General features: G+C 35.6%; 1 protein-coding gene across 2 annotated transcripts; it reads right to left on the bottom strand.

Annotated features, from left to right (window-relative positions):
* Positions 1-3,312: 3,312 nt before the first annotated feature.
* LOC104595690 (uncharacterized) lies at positions 3,313-20,428 on the bottom strand. Of its 2 annotated transcripts, XM_010256544.3 has the most exons (18): positions 20,267-20,405; positions 20,037-20,084; positions 18,940-19,250; positions 18,053-18,130; positions 17,388-17,608; positions 17,052-17,144; positions 16,807-16,890; positions 14,518-14,634; positions 13,730-13,835; positions 13,565-13,627; positions 13,381-13,434; positions 10,056-10,113; positions 8,573-8,649; positions 8,142-8,212; positions 7,043-7,103; positions 6,018-6,077; positions 4,287-4,349; positions 3,313-3,713 (listed from the first exon to the last, which is right to left on the bottom strand). In XM_010256544.3, the coding sequence occupies exons 3-18, from the start codon at positions 19,192-19,194 to the stop codon at positions 3,591-3,593; spliced, it is 1,584 nt and encodes a 527-aa protein (XP_010254846.1). In that variant the 5' UTR covers positions 19,195-19,250; positions 20,037-20,084; positions 20,267-20,405; the 3' UTR covers positions 3,313-3,590. The 2 variants fall into 2 exon arrangements, with proteins under 2 accessions (XP_010254846.1, XP_010254845.1); XM_010256543.3 differs by having other exon boundaries at positions 20,037-20,428.
* Between the last annotated feature and the right edge of the window lie 879 nt (positions 20,429-21,307).

The following is a 21,307-nucleotide window of genomic DNA, read 5'->3' on the forward strand; positions in this document are numbered from 1 at the left end:
CTTCTATTCATGCAAACCAAACGGGGCTTAAGAACAGAAAGACTCTTGAAATGTGCAAATTGGAAATTATACACCAAGAAATGAAAGAAAAACTGCACATAAAATCAGGGTTTGTTATTGTTTGTTTTTCATTGTGTTGCTATTATTTGTTCCATCAGTTGTGTTTTATTTTGAAAATTGAGGAATAATATAGGACAAATTTGACATTTCACCCTTTTAGTTAATATTTAACGGCAATGTCAATTGTAAAATTAAAAGGGTATTCTAAATAATTCTTCAAACGATATGATACGTTATTGTTTATTTACTAAGCATAGAAGTACTTTTAAGTATTTAACCTTAAACATAAAACAGCTACAAAAGAATACATTTGTTAATGTAACGTCTGATTTAATGAAAGTATACGAGATCTGGAGTGGGCCAATGAGGAGCGTGGTTTAGTTTTTGTGTCCTTACTCAGTCAGTGGGACCCATTACTTGTAACCCTTGGATGGCATCTCAGGCAGTCTTCCATGTAGGGTTGGTTGAAAATGGATTGGATCATATTCAGATAGGGGCACATATGAAGCCGATCCGTTAAGTGTACGAGAGATCCGAAATATGAGGCCCGTTAGGGAGGGATAAGCTGAAGATTCAACTAAATTTGATTCAGCTGATCCAAAGCACTTTTTTTTTCTGATAATAAGGAAAGAAAAACAAATAAAGAAAGGAAAATAAACCAATGCCAGATACACAACCCGGGTGGGGTAGCCCTCCCCCATGACCAACATCAACATTTCCCAACTAGTAAGCAGCTTGGTTCACTTCTCTAAGGATGTGAGAATGTTGGACGTTTAAATTGTAGCAATGTCATGAGCTTCAAGTGCAGCCCAAACTTAAGCAATATTAATAGAATACTGACACACTTGTTTATATCTACTAGCCAATATCTCCCCCTTTTTCATTTCTCACAATACACCCAACAACTTTCTATCCATCACTTTTCCTTTTCCTTGAGGCATCAAAATTTACCTTAACAAATGAATCATTTGGAACTTACCACCACACCCAAATGCTCTGGGTTCTCATATGATATCCTTTTTGTCAGGACTTGTGAGATTAATAAATTCTATCCAGCCACTTTGCTAAGCAGGACAGCAGGGGGAAAGATGGTATTCTTAAACACCTTCCCATTTCTATTCATCCATAATCTCCATAATAGAAAATGCTAGAAACTCCATGATCCTCTTGTTCTTAAGATGAGAGCTTGATTAGGTTTTCTCCCACCAAGCTTTTACATTTTCTCCTTCATTTATGGGTCTCAAATCTACCCAATGAGGAGGCTTCAAACCTGCCTAGCATAATCACAATTAATGAAAATGTGATCGCTGTCCTCGATGCTTAGACAGCATTCCTCTTTCACATTCACCCCTCTCAGCGTTAAGAAACATTTTGAGGGGAATCTATTAGCTAACACCAAAAAAAGAAAAAAAAAATTTGGAGGACAATTTAGAGTTAGGGATGGCAATTTTCCCCACCTCCGACGGGGACCTGACTTCCCGACCTGATGGAGTTGGGAATGGAGATTACTTTGGCAAGGTAAGGGCGGGGATTAATTAAAATCCTCGATTGGGGTCAGATATGGGGATTGAGGTCCCTGCCCCACCCCGACCTAGGTGTAAATCGGGTCGGACTGTCCGCGGCCCGGCATAGCATGGCACGATAGCCCACGGGTCGTGCCAGGCCTAGCATGGCTGAGCCTGGGGTTTGAAGTCTATGAGCTGGCACGACACAACACGATCAAGCGGGCCGTGCGGCCCATGTGCCGGCATGGCCCAACCCGCGGCCCGACCCGTATATATTATTTATATTATATATATACATAATATTTATATATTTATATATATACATAATATTTATAAATTTTATATATTTATATATATATATAATATTATATAAATTATAATTATATAATAATATATTAAAAAAAACTTTTTTTCAATTTTATTATACTAATTTATTTATTTATTGTATATATAAACAATTGTGTACATCAAAATTTTAATTTTTTTTTCAATTTTTTTAAATAAATAGGCAAAAATAGCTTTGACCCGGTCCATGGCCCGACTTGGGCCAAGACTTGGCCCACGAGCCAACTCGGCCCACGGCACAACACAAGTCATGCGGGCTTGGGCCGTGGGCCGTGCTAGGCTGACCCCCAAAATTTTCACCGGGGATGGTGGCACGACCCATGATGGCCTACGGGCCAACACGACATGGCCCACACTTTGCGCAAGCCGACTACGATTCGTGTCGTGCCGGCCCAGCACAGCCCACTTTACACCTCTACCCCGACCCCAATTATATATATTATTATGTATATTATATTATTTATATTTTAAAATTTTTATTTATTTTAAGTAAATTTATTTTTCAAAAAACATTGTTATCTAAAAAAATTTCGAGGATTCGGGTCCATACAGAGAACCCATCCCCATTAAGGATCGGGGATGGAGGACAACTTTTATCTGTAGCCAGAGAATGTCAGGGATGGGAAATATGATCCCCGCCCCAGCCTTTCCTGTTTAGAGTCCACATCCTACTATTGAATCACGCATAGAAATTGAATAATTCAACTCGTAAAAGTATATACCCTTTCATAGATCTATATCTCAATTTGTTACTTATCATATTGGCACACAAGCACAAAAAATAACTATAAATCAATTTAAAAATAGAAAACATCTGAAATTTTGAATCCTTCGGCATCTCTTATCTATTTTTTAACATGTCTGCAGATTTTGATCTTAAATCAACCGGTTTTTTGACGAGTGTCAGAACAAAGATATTGTTGGTGCAGCAGAGTAAAATGAAATATGAAGAAGTGGACGGTCGGACTTATGTGAAAATCTGCTGGCTCAAAAAATAAGAAAAAAAGTTTTTCTTTCTTGGCAGGTACACTACAAGGGATAAAATGGAATTTCACCAAAAATATAACAAATGCTGATCTGAGAAGGGTATACGCGTGCAACCAGTATTCATGTAAAACCAGGTGTATACATTTCTTTTTCTTAGCATTTTGATTAATAGGAGTTTAGCTGTGTGGGATACATTGATATGGAACAACGTGAGAAAACATACATTGCATGACATTTACCAAAAAAAAAATATACATTGCATGACTGATGACAATTCTTAGGCCTTGTTCACTTTTGCAAGTTATTTACCCGGGTAAATGTAGTTACCTGGGTAAGTTTTTCCAGGAAAACACTTACCCGGGTAAGTGCATTTACCCATGTTCTTTTATTTCTCATGTAAATAAGGCAATGACCATTTTATCCATAACATTTCATTATTAAAAGGGGCATTTTTGTCCCATTCAAGTGTTGGCAACTTTCCTCCATAGGTGGGAAAATTATTTACCCACTTAGGAGATACCCAGGAAAATAAACATTCCCTGGTCCCTACATAAATCCGAAAAAAGAACATGGGATTCTTGGTCAATGGGAACCAAAATCCCATTGACCAACTTTCCCCCCTCTCAAAATCCAAAAAAAGAGCGCCCCCTTAAAATGATTGTCCAATCTCTCCCTTTAATTGAACTAGGTTGTTCACACAGTAAGAATGTCGAATTCATGTGGCATGAAATCTTCACTAGGTCTGTAGTATTTGTCCGGTGAGTATAAGCTCAAGTTGGTCACCTGGCTGCTGTATAGGCAAGCAAATCTTTCCACCTACACAGAATACATAAATTATGGAAATGATCAATGAATGTCACTAGGCAATAATTTTTTTTTTTAATTTCTGCTTGATTTTAAGCTTGTTTCTCTAGTTGGTATGAAAACTAGAAAACATTGAAGTGAACTAATATGAAAGAAGCAAACATTAAAAGTATAACTAAAATAACAAGCATTTCATAGCCTATGAAAAAACTAGGAGATGGATCTCTGTTCTGTTAATGCAAAAGGGCAAAACAGAGACCATGTGTCTGTGTATAAAGTTGACGAATATGAGTAAACAAATGTATGAAGGAACAGAACCCTTGTTATTTTGAACACCAAGAAATACAGAAACGTAAAATTGTATTAATTGTAGAAAACAGGAAAAGATGTGAATTGGTAAATCCTTATCCTGGTCACGGTTAGAAAGAGAGGACTGTCCCAACAAAAAGAACAGAGTAAGCCCAAGACAAAAAATGTCAAACAGAAGAAAAAAAACAGTTGGGTAATATTAAAAAATATTGCATCTTTTAACTACCATGTGAAGCAAGCTCAGTTCGTGACTTGAATCTTAAAAAGGAGACTGACCTGATGTGCAAAGCGAGAATTCTGGTAGCCCGTCTTCATGAGTTGTCCCCAAACCTTGTGGAACTGAAACACATCATCAATAACTGTGATACTAATATAGATGAAGACTTCACTTCTCAAAGATGGTAGTAGTCTTGAGAAGGTTTCATTAGATACAATTTGAGAACTTGATGATTGTTTGAATGGTTGTTATTTAGTGAGCTTTTGGTTTCTATAATTCATCTTTGAAGTGTTGGAATTGTTTTGTGGCAAACTCAAATCCAAGGTGGCGTTAAATATTAAGGCCTCTAACAAATAGTATTGCAATAACCAAAAAAATGTTTAGGCCTGATATTAGGATATCTTTGGAAGTTATTGATTTAATATTGGTGCTGGCAACACTCAAATAAGAATGCCATTACAGTTAAGAAACCCAAGGGTTCTGTTAGGTGTTAGAATTGTTCCCATCATGAGTCACACACAAGGGGAAAGTTGTTCATCTATTTTCAGTTTGCTAGGGACATTGGAAGGAAATAAAGAAAAGAGCTTTTTATGATAAGAGGATTGTGGATGCAGACTCTTACATTCACTGATTTTGAAAGCTTGGGATGCATTAGGTTTTAGAACAGTATAGAAATTGCATGTGTGTAGAGATTCTTTTCTAATAGAGGACTATCGCAAAATCATTCTTCTGTGCTTCTCTCCTCCTCCCCCCCCCCTTTTGCGCTTAAAATTTCCATTAGTTATCACAAAATAAAATAAAATTATCTGTTAAAAAGCAAAGCAAAATGTTAACAATGGGTATAAAATAAGAGCTAGGTATTAGCTTTAACATTAGTGCAGGAAGAGCCTCTTCATGCAAATAACTTATCGTGGTTGCATTTGTTCATACAAACTAGTTGACTAAGTACAAGAAATACATTACAGAGTGCTTGCAGATGAATTTAGACTTTTCTAGACTTAGAGGTACCTGTCTTTGACAACCCAAGGGTTCAATGAGTATTATGATGAATGCTAAAGCACCAATCCTATTGACAATTTATATTCACTTTGAAACTATATTATAAAGGTGCAATTTTATGTGCATAAACTGGATGGATGTGGTATGCTTTATCAAGCCGAGACTATTTCATTATGAGATTGGTGTTCAGATTTTGTTTTTTTCCTTACCTCACATTAAATATCTCTACCTCATTTTAAATTGGACTTGAATTTGTTCAGTATCTTCTGATAAAATTATTAACCTCTATCTGCTTTCTAACTTGTTACCCTAAGCATGACTTGTAACTTTGTATAAAACAAATTGCTCAAGGGAATATTTCTATCTTGAACAAATAAGTCCTGCCGGGGTTGTCACATATTTTGAATCCATCAGTTATCCACATTAGAAACCTCTTCCCTTATGGATATCATTATTCCTAATGGAAAGAAGAAAGCAGAAGTCATACATTAATTCATAATCCCAGTAGCATTAGGATCTTTATTTGTTAAGAAGGCAAATAAAAAGTTTAGCGAGGTCAACAACATAAACCATGCAATGATTTCTCAACCTGATTGTAAAGTATGCTCAAATACTGCAACAAGTCTCATGATTCATTTAAAATAGATGCATTTCTCAAAAGAATATTGATATTGGGTGACCAATTTTCTTCACATTGAAATATAACATCACAGCTATATTGTCAGTGACAGATAAAACCAAGTTCCTTAATGATGCAAAAGATTTTCATGGTTTAAATAAAGATTAGTTACCTGTTGGTGAAAACTTCGCTGAACCTGTTGATGATGAAGACGAACTTGCTCTCTTTGAGACTAACAATCACAATAATTAAAAAAGTCATATAAATAATTGGGTAAGCCAAAGCAATTTTAATTTCTTGTTCCTTTCTGATAATAAGAAAACAACCTAAGAGGGGAAGCAGAGGGAGGAAGGGAAAGAAATTAAAAGGATGAGGGAGGGAAAGAGAGCCCCAAAAATATAATGGCTCTATCCTCCAATAACACTGTGCAGGGTGATGGTCTCACAACTAGAGATGCTGCATCGAGGGTAGATAGAACAGAATTAATTTGGGGGCTTTCAACCCATATGGGATGTTTTCTTTTTTTTGTTGAAAAGTGGTGAAGATTTCATTAAAAGCTTAAAGGAAACATGCTGATGAGGGAGAGGTTCCCTCAACAGCTACAAGGCAAACAGAAAAGACTACAAAAAAGGAAACATTATTTCAAATCATCGTTGACCCACAGAAAATTCTCCCAATGGTCACTGAAATGCCTAAAATGCACACCCTGAAAGAGATTACCAATGGATTTTCCCATTAAGATAAACATTGAATGTTGCTGTTGCATCCTTGGCAACCTAGTACCTACTAGCATTGATGGAGTGTTCAGAAATAGGGAAGGTGATATTTTGGCCTTGTCCTCAGGACTGGAGCGAACTGAAGGTGGTACTCCAAGGTTTGGGACTGAAGAACTTTTAATTACAGAGACATGACAGTAGAAGGTGACTCCGGGATGATGGTGGGATGGCTCATGAATATTAGTTTGGGGACTTAGCAGTATAGGCACATAATGAGAGAGATGAAAGAATTGATAAGAGAACATAGATGTACCTTCTAGTAAAAGTCATAAAATCATAGTAATGACTTCACTGGGAAAGAAAGTAGTTTCCACATTCTGATTTTAAGATACTCAAAGAATCACATACACACACACACATCCACATGAAATTCTTCTAGAAAAGAAGCATAATAAAAAAAAGAAAGCTCAATGTGGCTGACCTCCAATTCCTCAAGTTCAGAGGATAGCTTTTGCTTTTCATCAACACTCACATCCTTGAATCTGAATACAAAAATGAAAGATCTGAAGTAAGAAAAACTACTATCAGAAAACAAAGGAACAATTATGGGAATCAACCTGCAGATCTGGATAGGGCTGTGATGGCTCCAAACAGGGTGTTGCTGCACTATAATGACTTTTTTCCAGGTGTGGCTACAGCATTCCAAAATTATCCTTGAATCTTGAATCAATTAGGGGCTGGTTGAGCCTGAATAACCAGCTTCTCCCTTGGGTCCAAATAAATCTATCAAGCTTTAAATTATCAGGATCTTTTACTTTCTTATCTTCCATTATAATATTTGAACCAAAGTAGGAAGTTCTTTTGCATGTATATATGTATTCCAGCATATTTGCTTACTCATTTCTCTTTGGTGTGACTCCGATTGGATGATTCAAGTGCAAAGTAGATCTTGACCCAGAAATAATGTTGGTTTATTCTTCTTTATTTATTAATCGAGTTTCTTGAAATTCAAGTGACTTTCTTGATTGACTTGGTCTCAGAAATCTGAATACAAGGTCTTGATCTTTTTTTATTGGAAAGTTTTAACTTTTATTAATTGTAACAAAAGAATGAATATATACAAGAAGTGTCAGGATAGTTTGTATACATCCACTTTATGGTCGGAGACATAAAACAGATGGAGTATCCTGCTTTGCGACCTTGAATTCATTATTGAGCTGCCTCTGACTGGTTCAGTTCATCAGGTTGATTCTTTAAATAATCATTGGTTAGGATCTGTGAAATAGGTCTCAAAACAAGCTCTTGCTGTAAATTTTAGTAATTTTTATTTTATTTTAGGGCTGAAACTTGTGGATAACCCTAAATCTTTTATTAGTGTTAGAAATATTTACTACAATATCGATGTGATCCATAGTTTTCTAACATATTTTATCATCTTGAATTTCCCTTCGGGAATTTCCATTAAAAAAAACCTACTTCAATGCCCATGTGGTAGGTGTTCACCAAGTGAAGCATGATCAGATCAAATTTGATACCAATGACATGAGAGAACAAAATGTAGAACAGATTGTAATGCTTACTCGAGAGACCACTTAAGGTGATGTATTTTGTTTTCGACAAGATCACGTTCTTTCCTCAACAATTGAAGTTGCTGCAAAGAGGAAAAAAACTCATTAAACTTAAGTAATGGGCTCAGCCTACCTTACAGTTATAGTAAATTATAGTAAAAGCAAGCTTACTACTGGATTTTCCCATACCTGAACACCTTCAAAACTTTATCCTAAAAAGCACTCATCTCTTTCTTAAACATGGTATAACCATGTTAAATCAATTCTTTACCATCCATTACTTATATTTATTTTACTATAAGAAATACATACACAAATAGGTGATTAACTAAAGAAGGATTTGATAATGTAACAAATTGCCAGCTTTGAAAGTAATTGATATCATTTTCGTGTTATGGATTAACTTTGGGTACTTGCTAATGAAACCTTGAAGTTATTAATACCTTGTGAGTCTCCCTTGACTGTGAAAGGAGTTCAACCTCCCTCTCCAGCTCTGGAACAACAAGCATTGTTCTCCAACCTGTTAGGGAAAAATGAAATGAGAAACAAACCACAACTGTTTAAGGAAATCATAAATGAATATAAAGGGATGCCTCTTCCCTCAAAACAGAAAATAAATAGCACAAAAAATATCATCATCATCGTCATCTATGCCTTGGCCCAACTATATGGTATCGTCTACATGAAATATTATGCATCCACCAAATGGGATGACTTAAGCTTTTTTCTTAATCTTCAAAACATTAACTAGGTAATCTTCAAGTTGGCAGCTAGCACTAGAACTTTTGCCAGTGTCTCATGATCATGGGTCCTGATGTGGAAATTGATGATTCAAACCATGGAATCACAGACAAAATGTATTTCCTATTTCTTGATAACAAAAATGAAAGATGAACCCCCTGAAATTGTATTAGAAATTTATCATGATCTTTCTAATGCCTTACCAATATAATGATCAGTCATTTTATTGTTTACCGATCAAATATATATATATATATATAATACTAGTCATAATATTTAATTACAATTTCTCAGATGGGCCCTGTGTGCTTTGTTACAGAATGGTTGAGTCACCTGTTCCTTCATTGCTCTTTCAGTACTTTGTTTGGCAAGTCTCGGGTATGTCCAGAAAAGGAAAAGTTTGCTGGGCAACTGTCCAAGAAGCAATTACTTGGGCCTTATGGCATGAGAGGGCTAGAAGAATCTTCAAACAGAAGCCAATTTCTGAGGCAGGAGTGATCAATACGGCAGTAGAAGAATTGAAGAGTTGACTTTCTGTTCACAATGTATTTAAGGATGATATGTTTTCTTCTTTTTTGAGGGTGGACTTTTTGGGGGTCCCTAGTAAGCTATACTGTACAACGTCTCATTGTACAGAGGATCACACTTTAATATTAATACAATACCTTATACTTTACCTTTCTCTCTCTCTCTGTATGTGTGTATATATATATATATATATACAATTCAAACACATTAAAAAACTGGTAGTAATTCATATTAAACAAGTTATACTTAAATATTTTTGAATATCATGACTACTTGGGATAAGGCATGGATGATGATGATGAAAGAATGCCCATCGTTAGAAATTATAAGCAATGTTAGCAGACTTAGACCAGACAAAAAAAAAATACAATTTGGTCACCAGTTCAAGTTCCAGATCATCTTTTGAAGTTAGATTATATCAAAATAAGCTAATAATGAAAAATATTATAGGTTAGAACAGATATTAATGGATGTATTTGAGGTAGGCTTGACCAAGTCAACATTTCTAAGAACCAGATAGCCAAAAACCATTTTGGCTGCTGGTACCTGGTTCTGATGGCCCAACCATTGGTCTGAGCCTGATAACATTGGTTAGAAAGGTTATAGTCAATTCATAGGCTATCAAGACTAGAAAAGCCAATAAAAGAAAAACTGTACCTAGAACTTTTTTGCTGCGTAAGATATCTCCATATATGTGATCTCCAACATAAAGAACCTAGTCCATGTAAATAGAAACATTTTAGACATGGGGTTCATGGGAAGAAGACTTAACAGTGACAAAGAAATAAAAATTGATTGCAGGACTGAATATTGATTTGATTCTACAATAAGCTCCTCCCCTCCCCTACCCTCCAACAAAAAAAAGGATGCGAAAAAAAATAAAATTAGGCATGGCCATGCAAATCAAGTTTATAAGGATTAAGTAGCTTATGTAATCCTTTTTTTTTGTTTGAAAATTAAGCATATCCGTTCAAGAAACAAAGGGAGTAAATATAGCAGGCCCATGTACACCAAGGACCTACACACTGTGAATATACAGACAATACACCCAAAGAATATACACAAAGAGAACTTTTGTCAAAAAAAGAGTCACTATGCTTCCCCATGAAAAACTTGTGCACACTAACCCAAGATGTCCACCATCTCTCCATATTATGAAAAATCCTTGAATTTCTTTCAGTCCATATGCTCCAATATCACTGCAAGAGGAGCTACCTTCCATAATATAGCCCCTTCTCTACTCAAGCCTTTTACCTTCCAGCTTTTGAGGAAAGCTTCCAAAGTTTCAGGTATGCACCCTTCCACCACACAGATGCTTTTAACCACTGGATTAACTGTATTGAGTTCTGAAAAGTACAAATAAAAGGCTGAAGCAACTTTATATGTCCAAACCTTGAGGTTAAATGGTTAATCATGAGGATCTTGTCAAGAATCACTGTCTACATGAAGAAAAAGACTTTGGAGGGGATATGGTCCTATCAAAGCCACCTCCAAGGGAAGGCTTAGCCAAGGGACCAAATAGGAAATCATAGAATGATCCAATGGTGAATATACCTTGTGGGTTGAATTTCCAAATTCTTTACCCTCTTCCCCTGCCTGTATGCACCGATGCTGTAGATTCTCAAGAGGGGATATTAAGGAGTATGCTTCCAAATCATTGAGACAACACAATAATTGGGGAATCCATACAAGTACACCAGATTGTAATAATTTCTGGTTAGTGTCTTGAATTATTGATTGAACAGAAATCTCTTGTCACTGTATCTCCAACCCAACAATCCTTACAAAAAATAAATTTGATTACAGTTACTTGGTTTATAGGGAATTTGCTTCGAAAAATCATCTCTAGAGTTAATTACTTCTCCAGAAACCCAAGCCATATGAAAATTCAACTAATAAAAATTCATGACCCAAAGCTTGGATCCAAAGCCATATGAAAGTTTGTTTTTTTTTTTTTTTGAGAAAAAGTTAACCAGATTTCATTGATAAAGATAAGAAGTACATGAGTAGGTGTACTAAAAGAGAAAACAGCAGAAATACAAAATTACAAGGGGGGAAGCTTGTTGCTGTATAAATTTTTTAGGTTCGCTCCCAATTTAGCTAATCCATCAGCAATATGATTCATCTCCCTCGGGATCCACTTCAGAATAACATTCAAATGTTCCAGGGTGTCTCTTGCCTCTGACAGATAACGACTCAACCTCCATGGGCCCCCCTCCTTCTCTTTCAGCCATTTGATGGTATTGGCTGAATCTCCTATTATGGATATTTTCTGAATGCCTAGGTTTTTTATGATTCTGATACCAGTGAGGGCTGCCATCACTTCAGCCTTTGTTGAGTCTGTAATACCTAATGGACCACTAAACGCCCAACAAATCAGTTCCTGTTCTCTTGATTTTTTTTCTTTTTTTTTGAGAAAATGTAAGGTAATTCTATGAAGGGTAAATTACAGATAGGTACCTTGTACTTTGGGGGTAGTGACAGATAGGTACCTTAAACTTTCAATTGCAACACTTTAGTACACTGAACTCTCAAAAATAGACACTTGGGTCCATCCATTACTATTCCGTCAGTTAAACATTACATAATGTCAAAAATGCCCTTCTCATGTATTTCTGAGATCATTCTCAGGTAATCAACCGTCTCCCCACGATGATGTTCTCACATGGACAGCAAATAACAGATTCAGTGACGATTTTACTCTGTAAATGATCTCAAAAATACACAAGAAGGGTACTTTTGACATTATGTAGTCTTTAACTGACGGAATACTAACAAATTGACCCAAGTGTCTATATTTAAGAGTTTAGGGTACTCAAGTGTTGCAATTGAAAGTTTGGGGTACCTATCTGTCACTACCCCCAAAGTACAAGGTACCTATTTGTAATTTACCCTGTTATTAATTTAGCAATAAAAGTACAATAGGATCCCGCCAAGGAACACTACTTGGAAGAGGATCAGTCAGAACAAAACAACATTACAATTACCAGAAGTTCCTAGAATTCAGCCTAGCCCCTAGCTGAGAAACCTGAATTCCCTTTACAACCAAGACCCAAGAGATCAATTTTTCCAAAGGAGAAGGCAATCAGCTCTTTCGGATCTTTGGAGATACTGTGAAATAGCCTTTTATTTCTTTCTACCCAAATAGTACTGATTACAGCAGCTGGAATGGACACCCACAGACCGCTAGCAAGCGTTGACAGCCCTATAACTCCCAGCACCCCAACAACTCCTTCACTGAACCAGGCATAAACCCAAGCAAGACCCAGAGCTGAAAAATAGTGGTTCCAGATCTGAGCAGAGATAGGACAATGGAGAAACAGATGACTGCTATCCTCCAAGCCATGGCCACATAGCAATCCCTGATCTTGGAACTGCATCCTTGTTCTCTTGAAATTCTGTTACTCTTTCTCAAAAAAGGAGAAAAAATATTGCTTGAAATCATCTGCCTCCATAACCTTCTCTCTCTACTTACCAATTCTCCAAAGCCACTTGCCAAATAATGCCTTATCATCAGTTTCTAGTGATTTGTTCTTGTTGCCTCTGTTTATTTTATCCCTTTTAGGACAAGCTATTCATTAGCATTCCAACTTTTACCTAGTCAATATCATGTAAGCATATGTGACAAGAAATGAAAAAGAAAGGAAGCTCTGCTTTTAAACTAGCCTACTTTACAAGGTTAGACATAAAGTCAACTAAAATTCAAAATGATGGCCCTGTAAATATGAAACATGGCACTAATGATAAATCAATGATATTATTTTCAGTAACTTTTGATATTAAATGCATGTATACATCAAGCTATACAAGCAGTATAGTCTCTTTTTATGTACAGTGATAGCCCTTGCTGCACCCTCACCAATACTTCATAGGGAGTTGATAATTGCATACAACACTTTTTCAACCAAATGTCATTGCAACAAGTCATATGAAGGAGAGAGAAAAAAATGAAACAAATTCATTGGAACAAGTTATGCAGCACCTGCGAACTTGATTCAATGGAAATCAATTTATGCAGATGGGCAACACTCCCTCCCTGAAAAATGAAAGTTCCAGAACATCATCAATAACAGCTAAAGATATTTGATTTCCAGCATATCATCCAACTTTAAAATTAATGTTTGGCCAGCTATCAACTGGATGGATAAAAACAATGGAGAAAATACCTGGAAAACTCTACAAGCCTTCCTCGACCCTTTTGATTGTACTGTTTGTGAAGTGTTACCGATCTTGTAGCAGAAAATCAGATGAACAAATAAGGAGAAACGTAAATAAGAATTAATGTGGATTCTGAACACAGGGAAGAAGAATATGGAATTTACCATACCAACCTGAGGAATTGGAGTGCCATTATCTGTATTAAGTAGCATCCCAGATTCAGGTTCAACCTCAAATAGGTTTGCACGGTTTTCTTCATTGAAAAAGCTTGGCTTTGAACTGTGGCCATAAGATGATAAGCAGATTTTTTATTGTTAAAAGCAATCAAGTGATGAAAAACTGTGAACCAAGAACTGCATGTATTCATTGACATGAACGATATGCCTTGATTTAGCACATGATGTTGCCAAATGTAATATAATGGCACTTTCTAGGAGTTTTTTATTCGTTAACAAAAATTCCTATTAATTACATACCATTCAAAAAAAATTCTACCGACCATTGCCTAAATATATAATTAGTAACAGTATTTTTTTGGAGCTATTCTATGCGATGATAAAGCTGAGAAAATGGATTCCCAGTCCTCTGAAAATGTAATATCCTATTTATTGAGAAAAACTTTCAAGTGCCACCAATTGTGATCATGCAACAAAAGAAGCCGCATAGATACAAGGTAAGAAAAATCAAATGCTTTAACCGGTATCAGGGTGCTACTTCATAATTTCTCTAACAGAAAAACTAAAGAAAAATGAAAGGTATGCTGGATATCAGTTAAGACTTAAAAGTTCCATCCATACGCACTTGAAGAATAATATTATATCAAATACTTAAAAACAAAAAATATGAGAACGTGAATACCATTGACCTCAGAAAAATTCAAAACTACCAGGTAGATAGACTGTTTTAGAGATCAACAAACACAAGAAAAAGGAAAAAGAATTACATAAGTAAAGGAGAGAACCTGCCAGTAATAACAACATCAAAGTTTTCAAGCCAATCATAACTGCAAGGAGAACTGCCATCCATAGTTTGGTGCCCACAAAGAAAATTCATCACAACATGTGTATAGTCCCATAAACTGCAAAAGAAATAAAGTAGCTTTACTTATTATCTTAGCTATTGTGGATACAGTAGTTCAATCAAGCAATCCAAAGAAGTAAAGAAAAAAAATAAAGAGGAAGCAAATTCCTAGATTTTCAACACAAATCTGGCTAGCAGAATTTACTAAACCAAACTTTTATTCATTAACCTAACTCTTCTAAACTTCAATTACAATGATTTCATTAATGGACTCAACGTTAGAGCATTGATCTCCCTTTACAGACTTCAGTTAAGACTCAAAAACTATACCAAAACAACTTTTAATTGCTCTATAACTAAAACAAACCCAGGTAACCTATAGGGAGAAACAAACTTAATTTAAAGAACCACAGATTATTAAAAATAATAAACCAATATTTTACTATAAATAGTAATTATGGGATTATTAATTTATTATAGATAGTAAGGCCAAAATTACCATAAATAGTGATTTAAACTTTTACAAGATAATAAATATCTAGAAGACTTAGAAGCACTAATCCAGAGATATCAACAAACTATTAAAAAACTTAAAAACTCAAAAATACCAAAACTAGAATGACACAACATTATGAGATTGCCATTGATGCAAGAATATAAAGACTTTTGATTTCTTCTTCCATGGATTTTTCTCTTGCTTACAAGTCAGCATCACGAATAGTCTAGCATCGAATCCGAAATGCTCATTCAGATGGCTTCCTAGATCTGCAAATGAACACACTAGCAAGGAGGGTGGTAAGCAGAGTAGATCTAGTTTGGTGATTGCCAGGACCTGGATTAGAAATTTAAAGAGATATAGACTTACTTCACCTTTTGTTTTTCTTGTTGCCTTTGTATGTCAGCCTTTAGCTTTTAAACACCCTATATTTTACCTTTCACAATTTCACTTAAACAACATGAAATGTTGGGGTATTTTTCTTGATAAAATTTTGACTGTTGTTTAATAATTAGTACTGTTTGCGGAGACATTATATTCTGATTATCATTTCTGTGTCCACGTGATACTGGCTTGAATGGCTTCCTTCCTTTTTAACCAACAAAAAGATACAGCCACAGGAAAGAGGATGATTTGTCATGTTTTATGTGGCTAACTCCAGTGCCTAAATAAGTGGGTTTCTGTTTTCTACTTTTGGATGTCATCCTTAGGATATTGGCATTGAGCCACCTCATTTCAAGAAGGAAAACAATAATTGATGAATCCATTCCTTGTCTAAACAATGCCCAATTCATCGACCACTCCTTAAATGTTGGTTCGTATAGGCTATGGGGTCATTTTTCAATCTGTTCTCCTATGATGGGTACCATTAAGTGATCCAACCAAGGGATGCTTCCAAAGCTTGGTCACCAACCATATCTAGCTCAAGAGGGAGAGAACCTATTCTCTCTCACCATATATTGGAAATTGGGATAAGAAGAAAATGTTGAAAAGGGTAGGATCCCTCATGTCATTGTTCTTCCATTTTGAAGGGGTTTGAAAATGTATAATTTATGATTCGGAGTATCTCTGCTTGCCGTTTCTTAGTCTTGGTATTTCAGTGGAAATTTATGTAGCACGGTCTTGTTTTCTTCTTCCTTGGGACACTTTGTTTTTTTTGAAATTGAGATCGGGTCTTGTAATATTTCTGTGATGTGGGGTGATATTTACTGTGGTGATTTCTTAACACCACTTCTTGTTTTTACTTTAATAAATTTTATTTTACTATAAAAAATGGAGAAGGAGTTAATATATGTTATCAAGAAGAAAATAAAGAACAGAAAATGTACAGGCATTTACAACTTTAAAGTAGGGAAAGAAAATTCTTACAGGAAATGTATGACAATAAGAAATACATATAAAAAAAACTACAGGAATGAAGTGTTACCAATTGATGTTAAAAGATTATCATTCATGAAAAGGAAAAGTAAAGAACAAAGCAGAAACCCATTAAAGTGCTTTGATAAACCTAATTAAATCATACTGTGAATGAACTTACACTCCTTTTTAACTGGTGAAGTCAGCACCGGACTTAAAAAACTAACACTTGCTATTAGAATGCATCAATGCATTCTTTATCAAGCATGAAGCTTGCACCAAAATGTTTTATATGGCTACATGTAAAAATATAAGCATATAACTATACATAAAAATATGAATAAATATTCCAAGGAATTGACAGAAGGATACCAATACCTGTTTGTCACCAGGAATGTAGAACGGCCAGAATCTCTAAGCATTTTAAGCATGGGAACTATTGAAGGATCATCGTTTATATACCTAATAAATGCACAATCAAAGTAAAATGAGATCAAAATGATATGAATGTTTAGAGACTTGTTAAAAATTTAATGAGAGGCTCATATCAATGTCTTAGATAACAACTACAAGTTTTTGCTTCCATATGGTAGAATAACTAAAACCAACTACATGGTCCTTACTTCTTAGGATCTTTTGCAACCATTTGCTTCAAAGTTCCATCGCGGTGGCATAAGTCAACCGCAGCTCGAACATCCTTGTACAGTCGAGAGTAGCTTGAAAAATGTAAAACAGCATGTAAACAAAGAAGAAAAGTGAAAAAAAAAGAATGAAATAATATTTCTAATATGATGCTGAAAAAGAAACCCTAATTAATGATCAACTTAAAAACTGGTACCCTGTTTACTGTGCAATAACAATGACAGGGTGAAAATTGTGCTTAAATAATAAAAAATAAAGCCCATGCATAAAGTAACTCCTTGAAGTCAGCAATATTTTGGAATGGGTAGTATTTATACTCAGCATTATTTGGCACGTTTCCAGGATTATTATCCTTGAAGTCAACAAGTTGTGCAAATAGGTAAGCTTCAGCCAGTGAGAAAAGAGTATCAATAAGAGCATAATCAGGCTCATCAAATGAATCCTGTAACAATGTGTTTCCATAAGTTGCAATCTTGTCTTCCTTAGACATCTCTCTAAAGCCATGGTAGGCTACCTTCACATATTTGTGTCGATCCATCTGTGAAAGAAAGGAAAAAATAACACTTGTACTCACTGAATATAAAGCAATAAATGAAAGTCAAGAGAATGGGAAAAAAACATACTAATTCAACAAGTATCTGAAACTGAAAAAACCACAGAACAAGATGCATGCAGCTAAATGTAAATGTCGGTGGTGGTAAAGATGGTGAAAGAAGCTTTACATCTGAACGTTTTCTTTGTTATTAGTGTTGAATTACATCACAGTTGTACTCAATGAATATAAAGCAATAGGTTAAAGAAGAGAATGGGAAAAAACCATCTATTAATTCGGCAAGTATCTCAAACTGAAAAAACCACAGAATGGGATGCATACAGACAAATGTAAATGTTGGTGGTAGTAAAGTTGACCAAATAAACCTTATATCTGATTTTTTTTTCTTTATTATTATTGTTGTATTGCATCAGAAAGTTAAGAGCTAACCTTTAATATGTTGCCTCTCTTCTTATCAAGAACCAAACCCCTGACCATGTATTTCCAATCAAATGACCACTCCAGTAACTGCACAAAGTAATATCAGTCAGCAAACCCTATATCTTTTTCTTCAGAATATAAGAGCCAACAAAATGGTATTACATTACAACTAGATAAAAAGTAATTTGGAATGCTTACATATAAAGAAAGAAAAGGATCAATCACTTCATTAATAAGGCATGAGAAGTAAATTTGACATTTAAAAATTGTGTGAAAACAGGAGGACTCTAAGTTGTTTTGGTTCAATATCTAGAATTAAAGAATATGAATGTCATAGAAACTGGAGGAATGGAACTTCTGGTGGACATTTTGATAGACAACTTGCATCAAGCAAACATTATGTAAAATCCTAGAACAAGACAAGATTCTCTAGTTGCTTCTAAGTGCTAATAGAACAGTGTCTACTCAAAACTACAAAGGATTTTCATGAAAGTTAGGAATTCCATATATATTCTTTTTCTTGGGGGTGGATTGGTAAAAAAGTACATATATATTAGATCAAACTACCACATTCAGGAAGCATTGAGTAATTATTTCAGCATCATCACATAGATGAGTTGTCACAGAAAAGCTTATATAGATAAGAATTAATCAACAACATAGCGTTAATATAGGACCACTGGTTGTGGATTAAACCTGTATAGACTCCGTTAGATAATAGTTTCTGTGATGAAATCTAAAAGTCTCAAGGTTTAATATCCAAACATTTGAGGAAGCTACTCTCTAGATCAGTTTGTAATTTTACACATCTTCCAAGAAACAAATGAAGGCAGGAAACATATCACAAAGATTCAGTTATACACGAAAAGATAACAATGGATGAAAATCAAACAAACCTCTGAAGGGTATCCCAGATCATAAACCAGCTTTCTGATTGTGCCATTGTAAGCAAGGGATTCAAAAGTTTCAGGCATGTACTGTGCTAAAGTGTAATCCATATCAAACCCAACTGCAACGATATTCTTCATATTCAAAGATCTGTTGCAAAAGATATGCTTTCCCATATCAATTTCATGGCACCCTTCAGGGGATGACCAAATACATTGATCTTGAGTGGCATCACTAGGAATGAGATGCTGAGATTGTGACATCTTATCATCTAAACTGGCACTATCCGTTATATAGTTGGCATAGAATTGATTAGTTCCTGAAACCCATGACTAATTGCATTAGCATCAAATAAATGTCATATGTTATATGTACAATGTTCGCGTAAATATACGCATAATTAAATAAATGCTAATACATTTAAATCTAGAAGAATAAAACTGAATTTATTACAGAAAAAATCTAATTTCATCCGTACCTTTGAATATAATGACCATATAATATTCAGCAAAAGCGGCTCTTACAATTATATATAATAATTTATTTTGTAATTAGCAACCAACACTCAAAAGAACTCTATTAGTAATCATAAAATAAGGTAGAAAGCCCAGTTCAAGACCACATCCGATCAGGTTTTCTTCCCATCTCCCCCTACCTACTTATCTTGCAAAGAACTGCTTCTAATACCATATATCTCCCAAAGGAAAGCATTAAATCCCACCTAGAGGAAAATATACTCTACCAATTAACTTTATCAAACAAACCTGGAAACAAGACATTACACGACTTACCTGGAATATATTATTCGATTGAACACAAGGTGCACGATGTCCTGTTCCAACCAGAATCCTCCCAAGTTCGCTTCAATCATACATAAGAATCTAAAGTTTTCAAGTAAAAAAGCAGCCCTGCCTCCCAAAATAATTTATTAACACTAAAGTATAAACTCTTTCTCCCAATGTTAACAACTCCACCATCAAAACCCATCTAGACCTCTAGGGGGGGGGGACAAGAAGGCACCAAAACAAACGCGAACAATGAACTCTAAGAAACGAAGAAGCAAGCAATAGAAATGCAGTAAAAAGAAAGAGTAGAAATGACGAACCTCCAATGTTGATTCTTGTTCTTTGTCTTCCTAGAGTTGAATCGTCAGCTGCAGAAATGAGTCGAGAACCAAGAATGCTGGAATTAAATTTGATTCGGGAGGCGGAAGGAGAGGGGAGGTCGGGAGATAGAAAAGATAGGCAAATGGAGACCGGTCTCTTTTGAATCAGCATATTGGATTCAAAGACGCATCTCGGGTAGTGTGCCTCCGTGGATAAAGCGAATCGGTACCTGGAATTGTCGTCGCACGATTACTTATTTACTTGCTCTTGTTGCAATTGTTGAAGTAGACATTCAATCTTCAATTCATGTTGTTAAGTTCAGAGAAGAAAGGAAATAGAGGGAGGAAGCCACGACGATCATAAGAGAGGTGGAGAATATACATTCGAGGGAACGAGATTCAAAATGAGCTTCGCTTTTTATCCTACTTCGGTTGCAGACTTGGCAGTGGGCAGTGGAACGGGAGATGTAATGGGTTCAGTGGCGGGGCGAGGGGGGAGTAAGGTTAAGATATCGTGCCACGTGTTTCGTGGTTTTGGCGGGGAGAGAGGAATGCTTGTGAAGTTGTGCGCCGATAACCTGCGCCAGGAATGTACGGTGGCACCGTTGGGATATGCTGCTTGCAAGGCTGCGCGTTGATGCTTTATGTGTGTTTGTCCGCTTTGGTAAGGGAAAAACGACTCCCAAGCCCTTTGATGTGGGCCCCCTCGTGATTGGTCCTTGGTGTATTGATGTGAGTCCGCTTTGGTAACGGAAAGCACATTCTATATAGAACGCTAGCGTGTCCACTCGTGACTGGTTACACGGATTAGGCACACGCTAGTATTTCGTTTTGTTACACACCAAATCACATTGATCAGTCGACTTATCCTTTCTATTATATAATTTAAATAAAACAAAAAAACAATCATAACTTGTTTCCTTTATATTTGATACTAAACATATAATTATGGGTAAATCTCTTAAGTTACCCGATTATGACATTGAATAATTCTACCCAAGGTTTTTAAAACTGATGAACCAGTCAGGAGTCCGGTTTTTGAGTCAAATAGGATATAAAAAATAACAAAATTAAAAAAAAAAAATTAAAAACCGTTGAATGGTTTGAATGGTTCAACCGCCTGGATCAGCGATTTGTTGACTAAATCAACATTTTTTAGGCAAAAATCCGGTTTTGGAAAAAAAAATGGAACTGATCACCTAATTGGTTTCTAGTTTTTCCAGTTCGACCATCTGGTCCGGTCTAGTTTTGAAAACCATGATTCTACCCTT

This window comes from Nelumbo nucifera, chromosome 5 (genome assembly GCF_055504915.1).
Source record: "Nelumbo nucifera cultivar China Antique chromosome 5, China Antique-T2T, whole genome shotgun sequence".
Lineage (NCBI taxonomy): Eukaryota > Viridiplantae > Streptophyta > Magnoliopsida > Proteales > Nelumbonaceae > Nelumbo > Nelumbo nucifera.